Source organism: Onychomys torridus, chromosome 20, assembly GCF_903995425.1.
Source record: "Onychomys torridus chromosome 20, mOncTor1.1, whole genome shotgun sequence".
Lineage (NCBI taxonomy): Eukaryota > Metazoa > Chordata > Mammalia > Rodentia > Cricetidae > Onychomys > Onychomys torridus.
The window spans coordinates 16,266,190-16,289,119 of NC_050462.1; the positions used below are offsets into that span (position 1 = coordinate 16,266,190).

Sequence of the window (22,930 nt, forward strand, 5' to 3'; positions counted from 1 at the left end):
GGGGTAGGGGTGGGGGAGGATCAGGTTTAGTTTAAACCAAAGATGGATCCAGCTGAAATAAGATGAAGACACCTTTGCCCTCTCCCAAAAGGATCAACCCAGACTCTCAAGCTAATTCCAAACCGGGCCGCCTCCCATGCTTTACGGTGGGCCTGGCTGCAATCCGAGGCAGGAAGGAAGCAGGTAACCTGGGACTGGAAAAGCCAACGGGAAGCCTAACGCAGCTAAGCAGGCTTCGGGTTCTCCGGCCCACGTTGGCCTGGAGCTTAGCGATCGAAATCAAGCCTTTCCAGCTAGGATCAGGATCCGGCTCCGGGTCAGCGCAGCATCTAGAGCGCCAGCAAAGTTCCATCACTGGCCGGCGCTCGCCCGAAGGCAGCTCGGGAGCCGGTTTTTCCACCCCACGCCGGGAAGAGACACCTCCCGGCGGGACCCTGGGGTCACCACCCAGCCTCTCCGCGTGGATGCAGCCCTCTAAAACGCCCCGAGCGCGGTGCAGCGACCCTGCGTCCACGCGCTCGCCGGAAGAAGCCCAGGGACCCGCTTCCTGCCAACCTGTCTGTCACGCTAGTCCCGCTTCCGATTGGTCGGAGCTTCGGGGCCGGCCCACCTCCGGCCCCGCCCTCCCCGCGGATGGACAGGCCGCGGGGGCGGGGCGGCGGTGACTCCGCCCACTCGGCCAGGGGCGGGGCCCGCCCAGCTGTCAGTTACCGGGGGCGGCCCGGCAGGCGGGCGAGCGCTCCTCCTCCGCTGGCTCGTGCTCGCACCGTCTCGCCGCCCGCGGAGAAAGTCCGGGCCGCCGCAGCCGCGTTCCCCGCCGCCTCGCCCCCGCCCTCGTCCCGGCTCGGCTGCCCGCCGGCTCTCCGGTCGTGAGTAAACCCGCCTAGGGCGCCCAGAGTCCCCGCGGCGGCGGCGGCGGCGGCGGCGGCTGCGGCGGCGGCTGGCCACACCATGTTCAGGAGGATCTTGCAGAGGGTAAGTGTGAGCGCGTCCTTCCGGCAGCACGTGAGCGCGAGCCTGCGAGCCACCGACCCCCGGGGCGGCCGAGGCGAGCGCGGGGCTCCCGGGGCTCCACTAGGCCTGAGAGTGGAGGGCTCCGAGGCCTGCTTGTCCTGCCCGAGCCCGGGCCGCGGGTGGGGCGGGGCGCAGGCTGCAGCCCGGAGGCTCCGGGGCCGGCTCCCGCGCCGGGCTGTCACCGCGGGCTTGGAGGGTGTGGTGCCCGCGCGTCCCTCCTCCCTGCTCCCCGCTCCCCGCCTAGGGGTGCGCGGCTGCGGGGGCCCGTCCCTGCCCTGGCGTGCCTCCAGCTCCCCACGACACTCACTGACACTCACCTGCCTCAAGCCGCTTTGCCTCCTTACACCTCTGCACCGCCCCGGGAGGAGGGTCATGGGGGACCCGGCCTAGTGCGGCCCCGAGTCCTGGGACTGAAGCCGCTGAACTGGCAAAGTCAGCGGAGAAGGAAGATATTACTCACTGTTGGAAACTTTGAAAGAATTACAAGTGCATTTTCCTCTCCAAGCCCCAGAAAGAAAAAAAAAAAAAACCCACAAAAATCCTTATTTTAGTTTTCCAAGAATAAATGGATCGAAGGGCAAATGCGCACTCCAGTTTAGTTTCTCCCAGGGCGATCTCAATTTAAAATCTGGAAAATCTTGAGGGTTAAAATAAAAGGTGAAGAACATTGGAAAGCTGTAGGTGTTTTGTTTAGGTACCAGTTCCTAGAATAACATAATTAAAATCTCTCCTAATAAGAGTTGTTTTGGAGAGCTTCCATCCGCTCCCTTCCGAGATTGGTAAATGTGACGAGCTGTTACCCAGAAGGTAGGAGAAGTAGTTCAAAGGACAAGAACTTAGTGAATTTGTAGTATTTAGTCAAGGAATGTGCCAAGGAGCGTTGAGTCACCCGGTATTCAGGAAGGGAAGATTCCTGCTTAGACAGCTTCTGTGAAAGGCCCAAGTCGTCTGACGCTTGGTCCTGTATCAGAGGAGAAACAGTTAACTCCTGTCTCTGACCCTCAGCGTTGACATTTGATTTTCTTTTTCTTTCTGAAGCTGTTCTGTCAGTTTTTTGATAAAGCAGTGATTTGGCTGTAAGCAAGGGCATGCCCTCTTACTTCCCATCAATTGCAGTGTTCCACAGTAAAGGCTTCTGTGTGTGATTGATTCCTTGGTTTACTTAAGGGACATCCATCCTGGAGGTTTGTATTTTTGACATAGTTACACACAAGAAAAGGAGTCTGCCTGTGGTTGTTTTAAAGTTTCTAGACAATGTTTTCTGATTTGGGAGTTGTTTCTGGTAGCTACAGTGTGGCTTTCAGGAAAACAAAAAACAAAAACTGCAGGATGCTTTGCAGCACTCTTGATGTTGTGGAGTACCGGGATTGTGTGAAGGTCATTTTTAGTGTTGTGTGTCTGTGCAAGAAGTTTCTGTCAAAACTTAAAAAGAAATGGTATTCACTGTGGTTATTGCTGAGATGTTACTGTATCGTCGGATTTGACAACTGGGCTTCCCAACCTTGGAATGAGAGATTCTTGTGAGCAAGTCACTCTCTGTTGTAGGGGGGGTGCATTTGTTGGTGGCTAACAAATTGTGTAAATTGTTGGTGGCTTCTATTGTGTAAATGATAGCCATGCTCTCCAATAATTGTACCTGCTTTGGGGCAACCAAATGTATCTCCAGACTTTACCAAATGTCCTCTAGGGGCTAAATTGCTCCTGGTGGAGATCCACTCTACTACATGTATATATTCTTCAATAGAAAAATTTCAACTGTTTCTCATGGCTTACTTTGTCTTCTGCAGTTTGTGTGTGGAGCTTCAGCAGAATTCAGGCATTATACTGGGTGCTAGGAAATGGTTTAATATGCCCTCCTCCCTTGAGAACTCAGAATCTGGTTGGGGAGGTACACATCAAAAAGTAATTAGAGTGTATGAACCAGATGAAGGAGGAGTGCTCTGGGAGCCACTTTGGAGGAGGGTGCTATGTGGTTATGATAAGCTTCAGGAAGGAGGGCATATTTATAGCTTGAGAGGGAAGGACATGTCAGGCTGAGGGAATAGCCTTTATAAAAGTCTGGAAGCATAAAAGGAGCAAGTGACCCAAGGGGGACAAGAACAGTTTAAGGAGTGAGATGGTTTTCAGGGATGCTCAGAAAATGAGGCTACTCTGGTAGGCAGAGACCAGATTATGAGAGGACCTCTATCTCTTTGAAGGAGTTCAGGATTGTCTTGTAGATGCATCTGTTTTAATGCTTAGTATTTAATTAGGGGTATTTTGATGAATCTTAAAGCTTGTGATTTATATTACTAATTTAGATCCTAGAATGTCTGTTTTTATTAACTCTATAGGTGGTTTTTGCTAACCGGTATAACACAAAACTTTAAATGATGTAAATGTCAATCCTTATAGTTACCTTAACCTGTCAACCTTTTTTCTCAGCACTGGTATTAAGATATAAACTTGAAACTGCACTTCCTGATTTAGAGGTTTGTTTGAAACAGTCTCTATGCTTTGGATTATATTTTACTTCTCTAACATCTGTTTTTAGATGATCTTTCATTTTTGCATGTATAATCAGTCATAACTCAGTCTTTGAACATTACCAGTAAGTCCTCGGGTACTTTGCAGAAATTTTATTCCTTCTCTCTCTACTTTTCCCTCTTTTCTTTTATTAGCTTCCTAAAAGAGAGAGCTGGGGAAACAATAATGGTAAGGAAGGCGCTCTGATATGAATGTATTGAATATTTTGATTAATGGTGTTAGCCTAGTTACATTTCTATTGACGTGATAAAACACCATGAACAAGGAACTTATAAAAGAACGTATTTGATTTGGGTCTTAAGGTTTCAGAAATTAGAGTTGATGATGGTGGAGCTAAGGCATGGTGGCAGAAACAGCTGAGAACTCGGTCTTGATGTACAATTTGGAGGCAGAGAAGAGACACTGGAAATGGTTCAAGTCTTCTGAAACCTCAAAGCCTGTGCCCAGTGACACACCTCCTCCAAAAAGGTCACACCTCCTAATCCTTCCCAGACTGTTCCATCAGCCAGGGACCAAGTATTCAAACCTATGAATCTGTGGGGGCATATTCTTACCTCAAACCATCACGGATACTTTGAGAAATACTTGAACTTAAGGGTCTCAGTAGCTAGAAAGAAGAACAGTGTTTATTACATTAGGCCGTTTACAAACTCTGTGCCATTTCTTTATGAAAGAACATAGTATGATTTAGTAATAGAGGAAAGAATGAATTTAATTCAGAATTGCAGAAATGGAAGGGCTGCTTTGCTGGTCATTTGGTTTATCTCTTTGGTTTTATAAACCAGAATGTAGAAAGTGAATGAGATGCTATGATTTATCTATATCAGTGAAGTTAGTAGATTCCAAAGACTACTAGAGACTAGACCCAAATTAAAAAAAAAATACTTATTTGTATGTGTTCTACCTGTGCTGTGGAATAATCCTCTTGTACACTGTAAAGATTTGTCACTCAAATTGGTTTAATAAAATGCTGATTGGCCAGTAGCCAGGCAGGAAGTATAGGTGGGGCGACCAGACTAAGGATGATGGGAAGGAGGAGGGTGGAGTCAGGAGATGCCAGCCAGCCACCAAACAAGCAGGATGTGTGAAAAATGAGGTAACAAGCCATGAGCCAGCCACATGGAAAAGCATAAGTAGAAATACGGGTTAATTTAAGTGTAAGAGTTAGCTAGTAACAAGCCTGAGCTACCAGCTGAGCATTTATAAGTTATATTAAGCCTCCAAGTCAATTATTTGGGAAGTGGCTGCCAGGTATTTGGGAACAGGTAGGTGAGAGAGAAATGTCTATTACATACCTGCATGTATGTCTGTGCACGACTTCATACTTGGTGCCAGCGAAGCCAAGTGAAGGCGATGGATCCCCTGGAACTAGAGTTAATAGCCAGTTATAAACTGCAATGTAGGTATAGCAATAGAACTCTGACCCTCTGCAAGATCAGCAAGTGCTCTTAACTACCAAGCCATCTCTCCAGTTCCTACAGCCAAATGTTATAATTTTATATGGCCCTTTTCCTGGAAATTTGCTTCCTCCCTCTCCTTTCTGCTCATTTGGTGTGGTTGGTTAGCACTGTGTAAGATGCAGGAGAAATGTGAGACCCAATTTCTCTTTCAGGGACCGTCTGTGTGAAAAGCTAAAGTAAATGATAGTGTCACTAAAGGCTCTAACGTAGTACAGAGGAAAGGTCGGTCACCTTAGGAAATATTGTCATTAGAAGGGGTCTTGAAGAATGCTTGTGAGGAGGGGATGTTTTGTGGTGGGAAAGGAGCTATGATGTAAGCAAAGATTTAGAAACAGTGAAGATTCATTCTGCTCTTGTTGACATTTCCCCCTTTTAACACCACAACAACAAGTAGCAGTACTTCCAGCACTTGCTGTGTTGTGTGCTGGATCTCAAGACAGTAGTGAATAGGCACAGTCTTTGTAGGTTGCTTGAAACCAAGTGTCTTAGTGACAGAGGTATGTTTAAAGCAAAAGGCACTGCGACAGAGTTGTAAAGTAATGTGAAACCCCACACCGAGGGTTCTGTCCAGTGAAAACATGAGTCATTCATAAGCCAAGATTGGTAGTCATATAAGCTGGAAGTATTCTTCTAGGCTAGTATATTTAAAATATTTCCATGTGTGAGCCATATAAAATTATTACGATTTTGCATTTTTCATTCTTAAGTCTCTGGAATGTTGTGTGTACTTAACTCTAATGGCATGTCTTAACTTGAGCTAACCATATTTCAGCCATTCAGGGGTCTCATGTTGCTAGGGGCACTATTTTGAACAGAACAGGTAGATGAATGTCTGCATACTACATTAACTTCTTATTTGGAGCTAATTTTGAACCTAGAGAAAGTTGGGAGAATAAAGTAATCCAAAGACCACTCTTACATTCCTTACCCATGTGGCTGCTGTGCCAACATGATGGCCATGGACTGGCCCTCTGAAATCGTAAGCAGGTCCCCATTTAAATGGTTTTTTAAAAAGTAAGTTGTTGGGACTGGGGACTTAGCTCAGTGGTAGAGCGCTTGCTTAGCAAGTGTAAGGCCCTGGGTTCGGTCCTCAGCTCTGGAAAAAAAAAAAAGTTGCCTTGGCTGTGGTGTCTCTTCACAGCACTGGACAGTGACTAAGACAAGCTGTAGCTTCTGTTGCTGATATTTTACTCCGTTTGCTTCAACACTTGCTTACTTCTCTTCTTCTTTCCTCTCTATTTTTTTCTCTTATTATTATTATTTATTTATTTTTTTCTGAGTCAGTGGAGGATCATTCTTGGCTCATTGATCTGAAAACTTCAGTGAAGAAAAGAAATACTTCCTAATATTGATTCTCCTATGTTTGTTACTGAAACTGGAGTTAGAACTTATGTTTTAATAATATAATGACTTAAAAACATTTGTCGGGTTGGGATTTAGCTCAGTGGTAGAGCGCTTGCCTAGCAAGTACAAGGCCCTGGGTTCGATCCTCAGCCCCCCCCCCCCCAAAAAAAATAAAAAGAAGAAAAGAAAAACATTTGTCACGTTACTTTGATCTCTTTTATTTAGTTTTTACACTTGTTTATTTGATGTGTCTTAAGTGGAGGCCAGAGACAGCTTGTGGGAATTGGTTCTCTCCTTCTACCCGTGTGGGTCCCAGGGTTTGAACTCAGGTCATTAGGGTTGGTGGCAAGTGTCTTTATCTGCTGAGCCATCTTTGCTGGCTCTACTTTGAGCTCTTTTAATCTGGGATGTTTCCACAGTGTGTGTTTGTATTTATAACACGTTTTAAGAACAATTCCCCATCTTGGTTGATTTTATGTTGCTATAACAGAGTAATTTATAAAGAGAAATGTATGACAGAAATCCTTGAAGGTCTGTAGACTGGGAGTCCAGGAGGGAGGGCTGGAGTTCCGTGCTGTCCGTGCAGACGTGGAAAAGAGTGACAGGAGAAAGGGGGACATACATTTGTGACAGTCCGTTCTCTGCAGTAGCGGCATCAGTTCCTCACTGCCCGCTGGCCTGGCCTTCAGGTGGTGCTGCACTGGGAGGGGTGAGGTTCCTCTGACCCGGAAGCTCATAGTACCTTCCTGCGTGTTTTTCTTCTCTTTTCCTCTTTTTAACTGCAATGTTCTCAGGTTGTGTTCAGTGCTGGCCTGTGCTTAGCCTAAAAATCTGCATTCTCGGCAAGGATACTGTTGTGCTCAGGAATGCTGTATCCTCAGGTTGCCACTTTGGAGGTTCATGATGTCTCTTTGATGTTCATAGGTGATGTTATTTTTTTTTTTTTTTATAATAAAAGTATTTATTTATTTGGTGTTAAGAATCTTACCTAGGGGCAAGTGTATTTTTCCTACATCTCAAGCTATATCTCAAGCCTCAGGTGATTTTTAATTTGGATTACTTGTTCAAAGTGTATTGCTTAGTTCCTCCACTCATTATTATTGTTATTATACAGCACTTATTATTATTATTATTATTATTATATTTCTTTTTTTTTTACAGCCAATAAGTAGTTTGGGGAAGATACTTAAGACTTCAAAAGTATTCTAATCAACAATTTCCTCTAGACTTAGCATGTATTGTTGGTTCTTGCATAATCTAGTCAAGTATGATGGCTACAAAATAACATTTTCTTCCTTCCTTCCTTCCTTCCTTCCTTCCTTCCTTCCTTCCTTTCTTTCTTTCTTTCTTTCTTTTGTTTTGATTTTTTGAGACAGAGTTTCTCTGTGTAGCTTTGCACCTTTCCTGGAACTCACTTTGTAGACCAGGCTGGCCTGGAACTCACAGAGATCCACCTTCCTCTGCCTCCCGAGTGCTGGGATTAAAGGCGTGAGCCACCACCGCCCTGCAAAAGTAACGTTTTCTCCTCTCCGCTTTCCCCTGATTTTGTCTGCTCTCCTTTCTGCCTCCCTTCCCTTCCTCTGTCCCCATCCATCCTCCCCACCCTTTCTTCCTGACGTGAACTGCTCGTTAAAGCTGTAGCGATCCATCTGTCAGCGTACTAACTGTTTTCATGCTTCTCCTGCTCTAGATGTGAACATTTAGGCTTTCCTTTTCCTGTGCAGCCATAACATGGTTTTGAGTACTTTAACTTCGTTGGCACAGAAAAGTATCCCAAGTTTTTCCTGTGCTTATTCTTTCTGAGTGCTGAAACTGAGGATGCTCGTTTCTTTCTTTCTTTACTTCTTCTTTGTTTCTTCCAGGATACAATTCTAACTGAAACCTTCAGGTTTATTCTGTAAGAAGAGGAAGTCAATATCCTATGAAATGGAAAAGTATATTGGGATATAGTAGGAAATTCATATTTGTTGAATAAGCAGTGAGAGGATTGTCTTAGGCTCACGAATTTGCCAGTGTTGTGTACACATTAAAGCTGTAGGAGAACAGAAGCAGAAGAGGACAGGAGGGACTCTAGCATTTTAGGAACAAATATTGATCATTGATTTAGGACGATGACTGTGTGAAAAGAAAGGTGAACTGGGGAGGCCTTCATTCAGATGCAGCTGTTTGCTAGACATCTGCTGTAACCTGCCATGGGTGCCAGACATCGTGATGACCAAGACAGATACAAACCCTTATGGGATCTGTTGTGCAGGGGAAGATGGCTTGCTCAAAGAATCACCAGCTACGGTATTACATTTGGAGAAGACAGGAGAGAACTCATGGGGAGCCTCAGGAGTACACATTTGGGGGTACCATATTTAAAGTAATATGTCAGAAGGAGTTTCTCAGATCAGCTGGGGCTTAAGTTTGATGAAGTTATTACTAATTTATTGAGGTGATTTTTTTTTTTTTTTTTTTCGGAGCTTAGGATTGAACCCAGGGCCTTGCGCTTGCTAGGCAAGCGCTCTACCACTGAGCTAAATCCCCAACCCTGTGAATTTTTAAAAAGCAATTACTACGGAGTTGTTTTCTTTTCGTGTAGGTTTTGGTGTGTGCATGTGCACCTTGTGGCTGTTTTTTTCGCTTTGAGAGAGGGTCTTGGTCTGTAGCTCAGGCTCTTGATCCCTCTTTACATGTTCCTTCTTCTCCTCTTCCTCCTCCTCTGTGTGTTTAGAATACAGAAGATATTAAGATAGAAGAACCAGGGCTGCAACAAGAGAGGTTTTCTCTTGTAATCCGAGTGGTCTGTTTGAGTTAAAGGTGCAGTATGATTCAGTGTTGAGAATGGGAAGTCTGACCCAGGTCCAGTCTAGACAACAGAGACAGTATCTCAGGTAATAAAAAGGTATTTGTTGGGTGGTGGGGAGGGCTAATATGAACTTGGATGTTAGCCTACCTGGGTTGACATCTCTACCCTACTGCTTAACTGCCTGTTTGGGGGCAGGTTCACTTGATTTTTCTGGAGCTCTTTGTAAACATTAGCTATTGCTAATAAAATAGCCGTTTGTTGTTATAATTATACGTTCAGATGTCCTAGGGAACTCTTAAAAATTGTTCTGTCTGTGGTTGGGTTGTGCTTTGTCCCTTCCCAAACTCATTGTGAAATTCAATTCTTACTGTGCTGGTGTTAGGAGGTGTGCCTTTGGGAAGGTGACTAGGTCACAGGAGTACTGCCATCATGAATAGGGTAATGGCTTTCTCAAGAGGTGGGGCTAGACTGTGCTTGTAGGCCCAGGCAGGAGGACTGAGTTTTAGGTCAGCCTGGGTACTGAGTTAGAGGACAGCCCTGTGTTACCTAGTAAGAGCCTTGTATCAGAAACAGAACCCAAACCCAGGAGAATGGAATTGGTTTTCGTAGAGTGAGCCTAGCTTGAGCTTCCCTGACTGGAGTGTTCTCACGTGGCCTTTGCTGCGGGCATGTAAGCATCCTCTGCTGTTGTGGTGTACGTAGGGCGGCAGGGGTGCTGACATTTCGTTCCTAGACTCCCAGAATCTCAGGACAGATTCCAACCTTACCTTTTTATTAAAATATTTGTGTGTGTGTGTGTGTGTGTGTGTGTGTGTGTGTGTGTGTGTGTATGTGTGTGTATGTATGTACATGTGTACTCAGACAAGCACCATAACACATGTGGAGGTCAGAGGATACCTTTTGGGAGTAGATTCTCTTTCCACATGTGGGTTCCTCGATGGAACTCAGGTTATCAGGCTTGGTAGCAGGCACCCTTAATCTAACCTCTGAGGCATCTCTCTGAAACCCCAAACCCCTTTAAAAACAAGTTTTGTGCCGGGCGGTGGTGGCACACACCTTTAATCCCAGCACTCGGGAGGCAGAGGCAGGCGGATCTCGTGAGTTCGAGGCCAGCCTGGTTTACAAGGCGAGTTCCAGGAAAGGCGCAAAGCTACACAGAGAAACCCTGTCTCAAAAAACCAAAACCAAAACCAAAAAAAAACCCAACAAAACAAAAAACAAAAAAAACCCCCAAAACAAGTATTGTTGTTGTTTTGTACCACCCTCAAGTGTAATAAAACATACACCAAGACATTATCTTTTTTGTTGTTGTTTTTGAGGTGAACCCTCAGACCATTGGCATTTCTGTAACATTCTGTTAAACATTCACTCTTTGCTCTGATAACTGTGCTAAGGCCTACTGATAAACACCTGAGATGAGGAAGTTGATTTTTAACGGAGGAGACAGTTTGGTGGTAACAAAGCAATGTGTGATAAGTGAGAATATTCAGGAGGGTTTGGAGGCCGGAAGACAAAGTGATTCTGTGCAGGGCTTAGGTGGGCAAGGACAGGAGTGGAGGCTGTGAGGGCCTCCCTGAGGCTGAGAGACTTAGGAACAGAGAAAAGAGCATTTGGAGATAGAATCTGGCATTTTCAAGAGCCTCACGCAGCCTCGCACCAAACAGAAGACTGTTTCTGCATGTAGATGGAAGTTGTAAGAGTTTAGCCTGGGAACATGGATGAAGGGTTTTTGATCTAGACTAGGCAGTAAGGAACCACAGGAAGTTATTTAAGAGATCACATTTGCACCAAGGAAAACTTTCCAAGATGTTTTTCCTAGACAGTATTTATTGCAAGCAAATCCTCCTCTTATTTAAAATTATGTGACTATTCAGCACCTCTGTTAGTCTTCTGTCAGGGTGTCAGATTGCTAAGGACGTCCATATGCGGGAGGGAAGACTTCAGCCGCCGTTTCGGGCTTAGTTCTTGTCCCTGTGCTGGCAGAGATGCTTGTGGAGTAGCTGCTTCTTCACGGTGCTTGGGTCAGTATGCCAAGAGAAAGTGGGCTGCATCTCCTGGTAGACCGTTCAGCTATCAGTCAGTCCACTGAGGAAGTTCGTGAGTGACTTGATCTGATCACCTCTAAATACCACCACCACCTGGGACAGCACTGTCAACACACGTGTCTTTTTGCAAGTCACTTTATATCTAGATCCGTAGCATGTTGTAAGAGATGTCTGCTTTTAAACTTGTGCACAGAACCTTAGTGCTCTGGACCCTTCGTATCGCTTAGGACCTTCTTTCTGCTTCCCTTGTACACATACAGACCCGACCATCTTCGCTAATCATGTTTCTCACAACTTACATGTTTTCTCAGATATCCATTTTTTCAGTCAAGTAATGCAGGAGTTATTTGCTTTGTGTCTTATTCTCCCAAAGCATCTCATAGTACTTAACTATTATAATAGTAATAATTTAAATTTTGGGTTGCTTCTCATGAGGGTAAGCTTGGTGTAAAAGTTCAGACTTTCTGATAGCTAGTTGATGTGCTGTAAACTTGAACATACTATCTACTTACAGTTTTATATAGTATTACATGACACAATGTTCCTGAAGTGCTCTCCACACTGACACTTTGACAGTACTCTATAATCTTGATTCTGTTATGTATCTTTAGCAGCTACACTTCTCCTTTCCCTTCCTTCTCCTCCACGTCCTTCATGTTGTCCTTCTTATGGTGATCCAGCCGAGTCTGCCTTTTTTTTTTTTTAAGCTGAGGCTAGAACCCAGGGCCTTGCGCTTGGGGCTGCCTTTCTTCTGGAGTCTTTCTGCCTCGTCTACCTCAGTGCTGGCTCGCAGCTCACACCCAGTGTGACTGCACTGCTTTTGTGATTTCCTTCTTTCATCTCTCCCTCCTAGATTTTGGAATGCCTTAGTCTGGAGATTTTTCTTTCTTAGTTTCTGTAGAGTTTAGCAGAGTGTGATGCTTAGTGTTTGGTAATGTAATGTGAACATTTGTTGGTTGTGTAGAGAGGATGATTTCATTAAGGGCAGGGCCAGCTAGAAAGTTATACTTCCTAAAATGGGAATCATTTGGGTTCTTAGAAAATTCTTTCTCTTCCCTTTTTCCTTTTACTGCTTCCCTCTCCCTCCCTCCCCTTCCCTCCCTCCCCCCTCCCCCCTCCCTCCCCCTTCCCTCCCCCTCCGTTCCCTCTTCCTTCCCACTTTGTGATTTTGTAATTCTAGGATCAAATTCCAGACTTTTGTTCATGGTAAGCACTTGCCAAAAGATTCTAGTCTCTCCACTGAATAAGAACTATGGACTTCTGATTGTTAAGTCTAGTGAATTCAGGATAGAGAAAGATTGACTTTTCAAGAAAATTAAGTAGTGAAATGATAGTGCTTTTAATATTATATTTTAATTATTATTACTTACTCTGACCCACCATCTCTGCAGGCCTGGTAGGACCTCGTGACTTGAAAGTAGTTTGAATAGCTGAGATGCTGGTTGGATAGGCACAGGGTAAAGTTAAAACTAGGGAGAAGGGTTGGAGAGGGAGATGAGTGTAAAGTACGGGTCTAGACGTACTTGTGGAAGGATGATCTGGGGACACCTGGAAATCCATGTCTGCGTTTCAGAGACAAGTGGAGGCAAGAGTTAGATGTGTATGAATGTGGAAGAGAAGTCAATAAAGGGACTTTTATTTAAAAGAACTTTGGAACATTTTATTTACTTGGGTGTGCGTGCACGTGTGCGTGTGCACATGTGTATGGATTTGTCTGTGTGTATGTAAATGTGTGAATGGATATGGCTGATGCAGAAGAGGGCCATGGATCTCCTGGAGCTGGAGTGACAGCTGTCTGTGAGTTGCTCAGCATGGGTGCTGGATCTGAACTCTGGACTTCATTATGAGCAGCCAGTGTGCTTCTGAGCCGTCTCTTCGGCCTTTGTGTTCTGTTTTTAAAATTTTATTTCTTTACTTAGAGAGAGAGTGAGCGGGAGCGAGCGTGTGCGGATGCCTTGCTGTGGTCTGCATATGGAGTCGCTTGTCTCCCTCTACCGTGTGGGGACTGGGGGTCAGACTCAGGTCGGCAGGCTTGGTTGCAGGGGATCCCCCCCCCCTCCGTCATCCTTCTGTCCCATCTTGATGTTCTGAAAGACGGTTAAGTATGATGGTTAGTACTGTCAACTGGACACCTAGGAGGTGAGCCTTCCAGCACAGCTTTGAGTAGAGGTTTGGATTACGGTTAGCCTTTGAGATTCGTCTTGATTCAGTCAATTGATGTGGAAAGACCCATCTTAATTTGGGTGGGACCATTCACTGTGTAGGTGCTCCTGGACTGTGTAAAGTGAAGAGGGGAAATGGAGCTCTCCAGCACGCATGTATTCATTTTACATGAGCCATACAGTAGATGCAGCTCAGCAAAAGTCAGACCATGGTTAAGTTTTAGATACGTATGCACATGTGTACGTTTTCCAGGGTCTATGTTTTTCAGTAGTACTTTGAGCTTTCATAGGTAAATAATATTTTAAAATATTTTAAGGATTCACAGCTTTATACCATTTTATGCCAAAATACATTTAAGTAGTAGGTCATATTATTAATTAATTAAACAAAACTACTAAATCCCACTTTGTAGCCTGAGGTGGCTTGGAACTTACCATGTTGTCCTAGGTAGCCTCAAACCCCCAGCAGTCTTGCTGACTGAGATTCTGAGTGCTGGGATTACAGTTGTGAGCCCGCACACTGGCTGCTGAAATTATTTTAAATCGTGAAACTGTACTTTTTATTTAAGAATAAATGACAGGGATCAGTGAAATTTAGAAGTAGCCTAGGGGTGTGATATAGAGGACATTTAATATTTCAACCACAGACATTGAAGCCAAGTGGACTCTAGGCCCTCTTATTATTCCGTGTGTGATCTTTATTTTCTTGGGGGAGTCGATGGAAACTGTGTTCCCACCATGTGGGTTTCGGGGATTGAATTCAGGTCAGCAAGCTAGGCAGCAAGCATCTCTATCAGCTGAGACATGTCTGGTAATTGAGGTAGCTTCTCCGACCTTACTTTTTCCCCCTTGTCTTTCTTCAGCATTGTGAGAATTCAGTGCTATACAAGTGTTTGGAATTGTGATTGTTATAAACTTGGTATATTAGCTGTTAATCCTCCCTCCAGTCAACTGTCCCTGACATTTATTTAGTGTAGAACTCAGTTTCTTATGTAAATAATTTTTGAAAATGCAATGACATAGAGGAAGTTGACAGGCTGTGCATTGTAATATCTATCTTGCTTCAGCGTTACTTTGATTTCATTAAGCTTTGAGTTAAGATCTTAGAGAAAGCAGAGAAATCACCGAGTTCTGGTTCTATCTCTGCTACCAATATGGTATTAGAAAAATTTTCACCCTTTTTCTTATCTATTCAGTGAAGGTATTGCCTGGCAGATCTCCAAAGTAGTTTTCAGGCTAAAGGTTTTACTTGAAAACCAAGGAAGAACAAAGATTTTCACCGATCATTTGCAAACCCACAACATAGAAATTTTGGTATGTTATATATACAAATCTTGAAATGATTTGTTTTCTGTCTCCTTTACTGAGAAAAGGCACTGTCTTCAGAAAGCAAGGCTTCACGGAGAAAATTTGATAAGTGATATAAGCTGACTGTCACAGCACCTGCCCTGTAGTTAGCGCCCGAAGATATAGGATTCCCTGTGCCCCAGGATAGCTCTCTATGGCATCCCATGATAGTGTGACACCTACTTCTCCGTTTAGGTGAACATACACCCCTAGTTGTCCAGAGTTATGGCTGCTAATGACTCATAACTGTCTCTCCCCCCACCCCGGGGGGCGGTTCTGTCATAGCAAACCAAAAGCTGCTGTCCCACCCCCAAGATCACATGGTCTTTCTGGAAGCAGCCTACATTTGTCATTGGCTGATGTGGAGGACACAGAGAAACATCCCTTTGCTTAGTAGGGACTGGATTATGCTCCAGCCGCCATGGCAGCTATGTCCGTGTTCAGTACTGTGCAGCCTCCCCCTTCACCCAGCCGACTTCTGCCTCTGTACACACAGGTGTTGCCCTCAAGATCACGCCCCGGTGAACTTCCTGCATGTAGAGTTCACTCCAAGTCTGTTTCCTTGGGAACTGGAATTATGACAGCCACCTACAATTTGGGTAGATGTTGATGAGTTTTGTGTTCTACATTTTGAGTTTCATCCTTTTTTTAAATGGAGATTCTGGGAACTGCCCAGGCCTCATGTATTTGAAGAAGGTGTTCATCACTGAGCATCTCACTCCCGTGTTGAAGCTGATAGTCCTTGTGTCTTTTATACAGGGGTCTCTAGCCAGGAGATTAGAATTGGTTAGGTTGTAAAGTATTGCATAGGAGTTTTTCAGTTCCACTAGCTGGGGCTTGAAACAGACACACGCATGTCATATTCTGAAATTTTTTCTGTTAGGATCTTTCTCTGTTCCCTTTGATGATTTTTTTTAAAAAAGCATTTAGACATGGTCTTACTATGGAATCCAGGTTGACCTGGAACTTAGGGTCCTCTTCCCTCAGTCTTATGAGTGCGGGTAGTTTGTACCACTAAGTCTTTTTAAAAATGCAGCCTCTCCGAACCAGACTCTGGACCCTACTCTGGCTGTTTTGTGTCAGTTTATACATATTCATCTGCTCTCTTTGCTGGACTGCGCTGGCCCCGGTAATTGCTTCCCTGTAACTCTTAGTAACCACTACCTTGTTCTGAAGATTTGAAGACGACTGTGAGAAAAGCGGGCGGGCATGCACAGAGACTGGGCATGGATTTGGGTTTAAAGTCTGTGAACACACCTTTAAATTAACCGACGGCTCAAACGAGTCATGAACTGAGAATTGTGAAGCTGGAAGGCCTTAGGGTCTTGCCCTGTCCTTGGTTTATTAATGAAGAAGCTGAGGTCACAGAAATTCAGTGTTCCGATTGCTGTGTTGTTAGATGAATGATGAGAAGTGGAAGGTTATGGGCTTAGAAGCCCGAGTTTCAGTTGCAGCCTTATTAGCAGCAGGAAGCATTCTTTCCAGGCGACTAGTTGCTCCAGCAGACAATACCACCCCCCCCCAAGTTTGAGACCTTATTTTACTGTTGAAACTTACCATGTACCCTGGCTGGCCTCAGACTCACAGTAATCCTCCTGCTTCAGCCTTTTCCAGACCAGATTATTTCTGAGTACTTCTCTAACTTTCATAATTTGACTAAATATTTTGGGAAGGAGAGGTATCCATCATATTAAGTGTCTAGTATGTAATTTATCTGTCACAGTAAACCAACCAGGCACTATCTTAAACATTTTATATCTCATATGTACTTACTTTTTTTTTTTTTTTTTTTGGAGACAGGTCTCATGTAGCCCAGGTTTTGTCTAGAGCTCATTATGTAGTTAAGGTTGGCCTTGAACTTCTGGTCTTCCTGCTTCTAGCTCCCAAGTGCTGGGATTGCTAACATTTTATAGTTACTATTTTTTTAAATTTATTTTATGTATGCCTGAGTGTCTGTATGAGCACCATGCACATGTAGGTGCCCTTGCAGGCCTCAAGAAGGTGTTAGTTAACTGGAGTTAGTGGTAGCTGTGGCCACCTGACACGGTCATGGGGAACTGAACCTGTGTCCTCTGCAACATCAGCAACTAATCCTAACCGTTCAGCGGTCCCTCCAGTCTCTTACATTTAGTAGTACCACTTCACTAACGGGAACTGAGGACCTGCAGAAGCTAAATAGGGTTACAGAATTCCTAGGTGGCTAACTAAAGTTGAGTGCGGTCCGTGTGACTCCAGCTTCTGTTCTGAGTCTGTTCCTAGGTTTAGGTAGACTTCTGTTTGTTTCCGGAGTGACCACTTGCCTTGATGTAAACGGAATCAGTTTCAGTTAGATAGTTACATGTATTTGTATTATTTCTACATCAGTTTCTTTTCTATTACTGTGATAGAATACCCCAAGAAGGGCAATTTAAAGTAGGAAAGGTTTATTCTGGCTTATATTTGTGGAGGCGGGGAGAGGGAGAGAGGGAGAGAGGGAGAGGAAGAGGGACAGAGCCAGGGAGCCAGGGAGCCAGGGAGCCAGGGAGCCAGGGAGCCAGGGAGCCAGGGAGCCAGAGACTTGAAGTTTGCAGGCTGTAAGACATCAAAACCCACCCCCAGTGAAGTACTCTAGCCAGGATTTGCCTCATGAAGGTCCCACCAGTTGGAGATAAAGTGTCCAAACACATGTGCCCATCGGGACGTTCACACTCAAACTCCAGCAGCGGCTGATCCCTTTCTCCTGGACGACACAGTGTCGTTTCTTTATAGGTTAGGTAGGAAGGACGGACTCAGGAGCTCGCAGGGAGATTTTGAGGAGGAGGGGCTGGAGAGATGGCTCAGCCGGTAGAGCTAGCTCACAACCAGAACGCAGTAAGGGACTGTCTTAGGGTTTGCTGCGGTGAAGAGGCCATGACCACAGCAACTCTAATAAAGGAAACATTTAGTTGGGGCGGTGGCAGCATGGTGGTGTGCAGGCGTGGTGCTGGAGAAGGAGCTGCTACATGGGGACTCGAAGGCCACAGGAAGTGGTCTGTGTGTCACACTGAGAGAAGCTGGAGCAACAGCCGTCACAGCCGTCCCCACAGTGACGCACTTCCTCCAGCAAGGCCACCCTCCTCACAGTGCTGCTCCCTTCGGGGGTCATCTTCTTTCTAACCACCACTGGTCCATAGGCGCCTAGAGACCACTTTGAGAGACAAATTGAATAGGGATTGCATCCAACTTAACAGAAATAAAAATATTGGTGGCTCTGTTAGCTTGATTATGAAGTTGTAGGTGACTCTTAGGTTAGGTACAGCTGCCCACAGTTAAAGCAATAGAGATTATGTTTAAATGAAAGTGGATAGAAATGAGTGAGGGTTAAATGAAGTGCATTTGTGAAGATGCTTACTGTACATGCTTTATAATGAGCTGTAAATGCGTCTGTGGAGTTCTGGTACTGTTAATTTTTCCGTATCAAGTCATATTATAACAGAAGTTGAATAGGCCTCCTGCTTTAGGATGCGGTGTTGATCAGGATGTATTTAGCTCTAAGAAGAGAGAGAGGAAGGAGCTTTGCATGAAACTAATTATTAAACAATTTAAGGGTGTTATAAATATAATGATGATTAGCTTGAAGACTGTTAGTTTTTAAGGGGGGATGTAGAGAGGAATCAAAAGGATGTAAGCTTATAAACATACAACGTTAAATGCTGAAATCCAGGAAAGGAGTTAATTGCTAAGTAATTGCTAATGTCTTGTGTATCTTTCCATAATTGTTATCGCTAGTATCCATTAACATTATCAGACACAATCATGCTGTTTTGTATGAGATTTTCATCCCCTCACTTGTGTGAAGGCCTTTGGTGTCAGTACTTTTAATAGCTGTACTGTTTTATTTTAAGAATGATATTATATTGTATAGATCATTGCTTCTCAACCTTCCTCAAATAGTGCCACATATTGTGGTGACCCCCAATCATAGAATGTTTTCATTGCTACTTCATAACTAATTCTGTTACTGTTATGAGTCATAATGCAAATACCTGTGATTTCTGATGGTCTCAGGAAACCCCTGTGAAAGGGTTGTTGGACCCCTAAAGGGGTCATGACCCACACACAGGTTGAGAACCACTATTAATTTTTGAAGAACACTTAATTCATTCCCAGTTTCCTGGCTGTAAACAACTTTGCACACAACATGCTTGTTCAAATGTGAGTTTGCTGTTATGTAACTGAACAGCAGGAAGGACTCGAAGTATGTTTTGTTTGTATTTGGTTATACTCTCACTGGAGATTGATTTCTAGCATCTCATAAACAAGAAATAGTTAGATTTTACTTAACTATGCCCCAAATGAGATGGCTACTTGTTGTTTAGCCTTCCAGTTCTTTATTAACTTACAGTTAAGTTGTAGAGACAATTTCTGGAGTAGGTCATTAATCTCCTTTTTACATTTGTGGGTGTGTCTGTGCACGCGTACATACCTGTGGGCATGCACATGCGTGCGTGCCATGGTGTGATGTGCAGGTCAGAGGACAGCTTGTAGGTGATGCTTCTCTCCTTCCGTACACTGTGTGGGCCCAAGTATTGGACTCAGGTTGGTAGGTTTGGTGTCGAGTGTCTGCTCTCTGAACCCTCTCGCTGGCTTCTCGAATCCTTTATTAATGTGAAAGCAGCTTGGAGCCTGGAAGGAGCTGCAAGGGTAAATTTCCCTGCTGCAGCCCAGTGAATGCAGACACTTGAGGTCCCTGGAGGAAACCCCGAACCAGGGCAGCAGTTTAGACTCAGGGGCCCTCCAACAGGTCCGCCCTGGCCAGTCTGTAAGGCAGTCTTCCTTCTCCGCTGAGAGGCCTGTGGGGACTGGACTGCTTCTGAAGAGGGAGCACCGTCCCGTGCAGCTCCTGGCTGCAGCACAGAGCTTGCTTTCCCTCCCTCCCTGCTGTTCCTCTGCGGCCCCTGTAGCAGTTCTGCCTCTGTAGCTCTGGAAGGTCCAAATTTATGACATTACCAGGCGCCAGCCAGGCCTTGTTTGGTTGCATGTGGGTATACAAATGTGAAAAAGTGGGGCCAGGCGGGGAAGAGTTGTCAGACCTGACTGGTTGCGGGGAGGGAAAGAACCCTGAGTTGGCCCAGAGTTGCTGGAAATTCACAATCCAGTGCTGTGATTTTTGTCTCTGCAGAGGCAGAGACACTTGTAACTTGTTAGAAAGTTTCAGACTGTTCTTGGTTGCTGCAGTGACTTTTGCAGGCTGCCTGTTGCTTCCCTGCTTCCTTCAGCTGGAGGATTAGAGTGTGTGTGTGCACATGTGCCCATGTGTCTGTGTGCTTTTTGTGGCTGCTGCTACTGTGCTATCATTTATCAGCACTCTGCTCTCCTTAGCTCCTTTGCCCTCAGAACTTGAGCCTGCTAGTTATCAGAAAGCTCTGTATGGGACACGGACACACACACACACACACGCACACGCACACACACACACACACGCACACGCACACGCACACGCACACACACACACACACACACACACACACACACACATACACACACACGCCTGTGAATGTACAGTTGAAGTCTTCTTGTGTCTCATGGGCTGCTCTACTGTCAGCTGAAGCAAATGGACAGCCTTGAATTGATACGAGAGTTACAAGGGCGTTAAAACACTAATGAGATCCAAACTCTAACAACACTCTTGGCTTTGTATTTAAGTGCGTCTGCCGAGAAGTATAAATGAAGTACACAGTGGAATTTAAAGAATGGAAGTGTTTCTTTTCTAATTATTTTTATATACATAAGTATTTTTGCCTGCCTGCATGTTTGTACAGCACATGTATGTGTGGTGTTCATGAAGGTTAAACGATTGGGTATCAGATCTCCTGCAGATGGAGTTAAAAGATGGTTGAGCTGCCTGTGCCAGCCCTCTGGAAGAGCAGCCAGCTCTTAACCACTGAGCCATCTCTCCAGCCCCGGGAGGTATTTCCTGTCTGAGGAGAGAATCAGAGGTTTTTGATGTCCTTTGAGTCAGAAAGACTAATTTCACCACCGTTTGTATAGTGGTGAGATTTCTAAGTTTTCATTCTGAAAGATACTTGTACCCTGATCAGCAATCCAAATCAGACCAAACTAGAAAAAGCCCAGGTTTAATGGGTAAAGCAACCCCCCACCCAGAGGAGACAGTGACAAGAGAGCGGAAAAACCACGTGTCTGTTTTCTGGGATGCAGCTTATATCCCCTGTGGGAGTGGTCTTGAGCATCTCTGGGGGAGGAGCTGTGTTTGGCGGCTTTGAAGGGGCGGGTTTGGGCAAAGAGATGGGGAGGGAAGTTGAGGTGGATCTTCCACCAGAACCTTCCAGACTCTTTGGGTATAGGGGTGCCAGGGTGCCAGGGGCTGTAGTGGAGCTCCCACCAGAACACATTCCTTCTTTACACATCAACTGGAAATGTTCGGCAGAGACATTTTAGCACTCAGGATGCTAAAGCAGGAGTGTTGGAATACGTTGAAGGCCGGTCTGGACTACACCACGAGACTCACCTCAAGACAAACACAAACAGTGAGACAACTTTGTCAATGCCAGAGCTGCCTATTTATCATGAATTTCACTGCATCCAGAAAGACAGAACAAATGATTGATTTTCTTTTAACTATCCCATTTTTGATAAGAAGGGTATACTAGCCTTTTAGTGCTGATCACCTGTTTTTCTACTAAAAGAACTCATGAATTTTTAGGATAGAATACTTTTAAAAGAATACTTTCAGATTCATAGTAAACCTGGGCAAAAGTTACAGAGATTTCCCGTCTATACCCTCTCGCATAGGTGATGCCTCCTTTCTTATCAACGTCCTCACCAGTGCTTGTCCCTTGGTCACACCTGATGAACTGTCATTTCTACGTCACTGCACTCCTGCAGTCTGTAGTTCGGGCTCGTTCTCGGTACTGTACATTGGGTACACAAATTCATGATGGTATATACCTGTCATACTGTCACATAGTTTCCCTCCCCTAAAACTACTTCTCTGTGCTGGACTTACTCTTTTTCTTCTTTTTCCTTTTTATTGAAAATAGACGTTTTTCCTTCTCATAATGTATTCTGGTTTTGGTTCCCCTCCTCTTTTCCTCCCAGTTCCTCCCCTCTCCCTCCCATCTGGATCTGTCCCCTGTCAGTTTCTCACTAGAAAACAAATAGCGGCACACACCTGTAATCCCAGCACTCCGGAGGGAAAGGCAGGCAGATCTCTGTGAGTTCGAGGCCAGCCTGGTTCTACAGAGAGAAACTCTGTCTTGAAAAACAAAACAAAATAAAAATAAAACAAAACAAACAGGCTTCTAAGGGATAATAGTAAAACACAATAATAAGATAAAACAAAAACTAACACAGTGGAATAGGACAACAGAAGGAAAAGTGTCCAAGGAAAGGCACAAGAGACAGCTATGGATGCCGAGACCCACACATTCGCACACTCAAGAATCCCATAAAACACAAAACTGGAAGCCATAATATATATGCAAAGAACTGTAGGGCAAAAAGAGAGAAGAAAAATATATAAAAAAGTAAAATTAGAAAATAAAAAGGAAAAGGAAAAGCCCTGACATGACATTATGAGACAGAGGACCTCCAAAGATGCCATTGAGTTCTTTTCCTGTTGGCGTCTACTGCTGGGCATGGATCCTACCCTTTAAGAGTGTTTGTGTCCCCAGTGAGACTCCCTTGAGAAAGGGAGTTTTCTTTTGAAAATGGTTATAAATTGGAGATTGCTTCTGGGTTATGTTGTTTGTTTTTGCTCTTTTGAGGGGCCCACCACCCAGCTCCCAAATAAATTTCACATGGAGGCTTATTCTTAATTATGAATGCCCAGCCTTAGCTTGGCTTAGTTTTTAGCCAGCTTTCTTTACTTATCTTATCCCGTCTACCTTTTGCCTCTGGGCTTTTTCCTTTTGTTACTTCTGTAAATCTTACTCTTACTCTCTATGGCTTGCTGTGTAGCTGGGTGGCTGGCTCCTGGAGTCCTCATCCTTCTCCTTTTCTCCTTCTATTTATTCTCTCTGCCTGCCAGCCCCACCTACCCTTTCTCCTGCCTTGCTACTGGCTGTTCAGCTCTTTACTAGACCATCAGGTGCTTTAGAAAGGCACAGTCACACAGCTTCACAGAGTTCAACAAATGCAACATAAACAAAAGTAACACACCCTAAAATAGTATTTCCCAGAAGGGTTCGGGATGGGGGCATATGTCCCCTTTCTTTTCAGCCCTAGGACTCCATCTGGTGCAGGCCCTGTGAGGCTGCCTCA

The 22,930-nt window shown here is 44.7% G+C and overlaps 1 protein-coding gene across 1 annotated transcript in view; it reads left to right on the plus strand.

The window, feature by feature from the left end:
- The first annotated feature begins 708 nt into the window (after positions 1-708).
- The window catches only part of Eea1 (early endosome antigen 1), a 118,375-nt gene continuing 96,153 nt past the window's right edge, over positions 709-22,930 (plus strand). Inside the window, exon 1 of the mRNA XM_036169605.1 lies at positions 709-975. Within this exon, the coding sequence (XP_036025498.1) occupies positions 952-975 (24 nt within the window). The 5' untranslated portion in view covers positions 709-951. The remainder of the gene's footprint in view (positions 976-22,930) is intronic.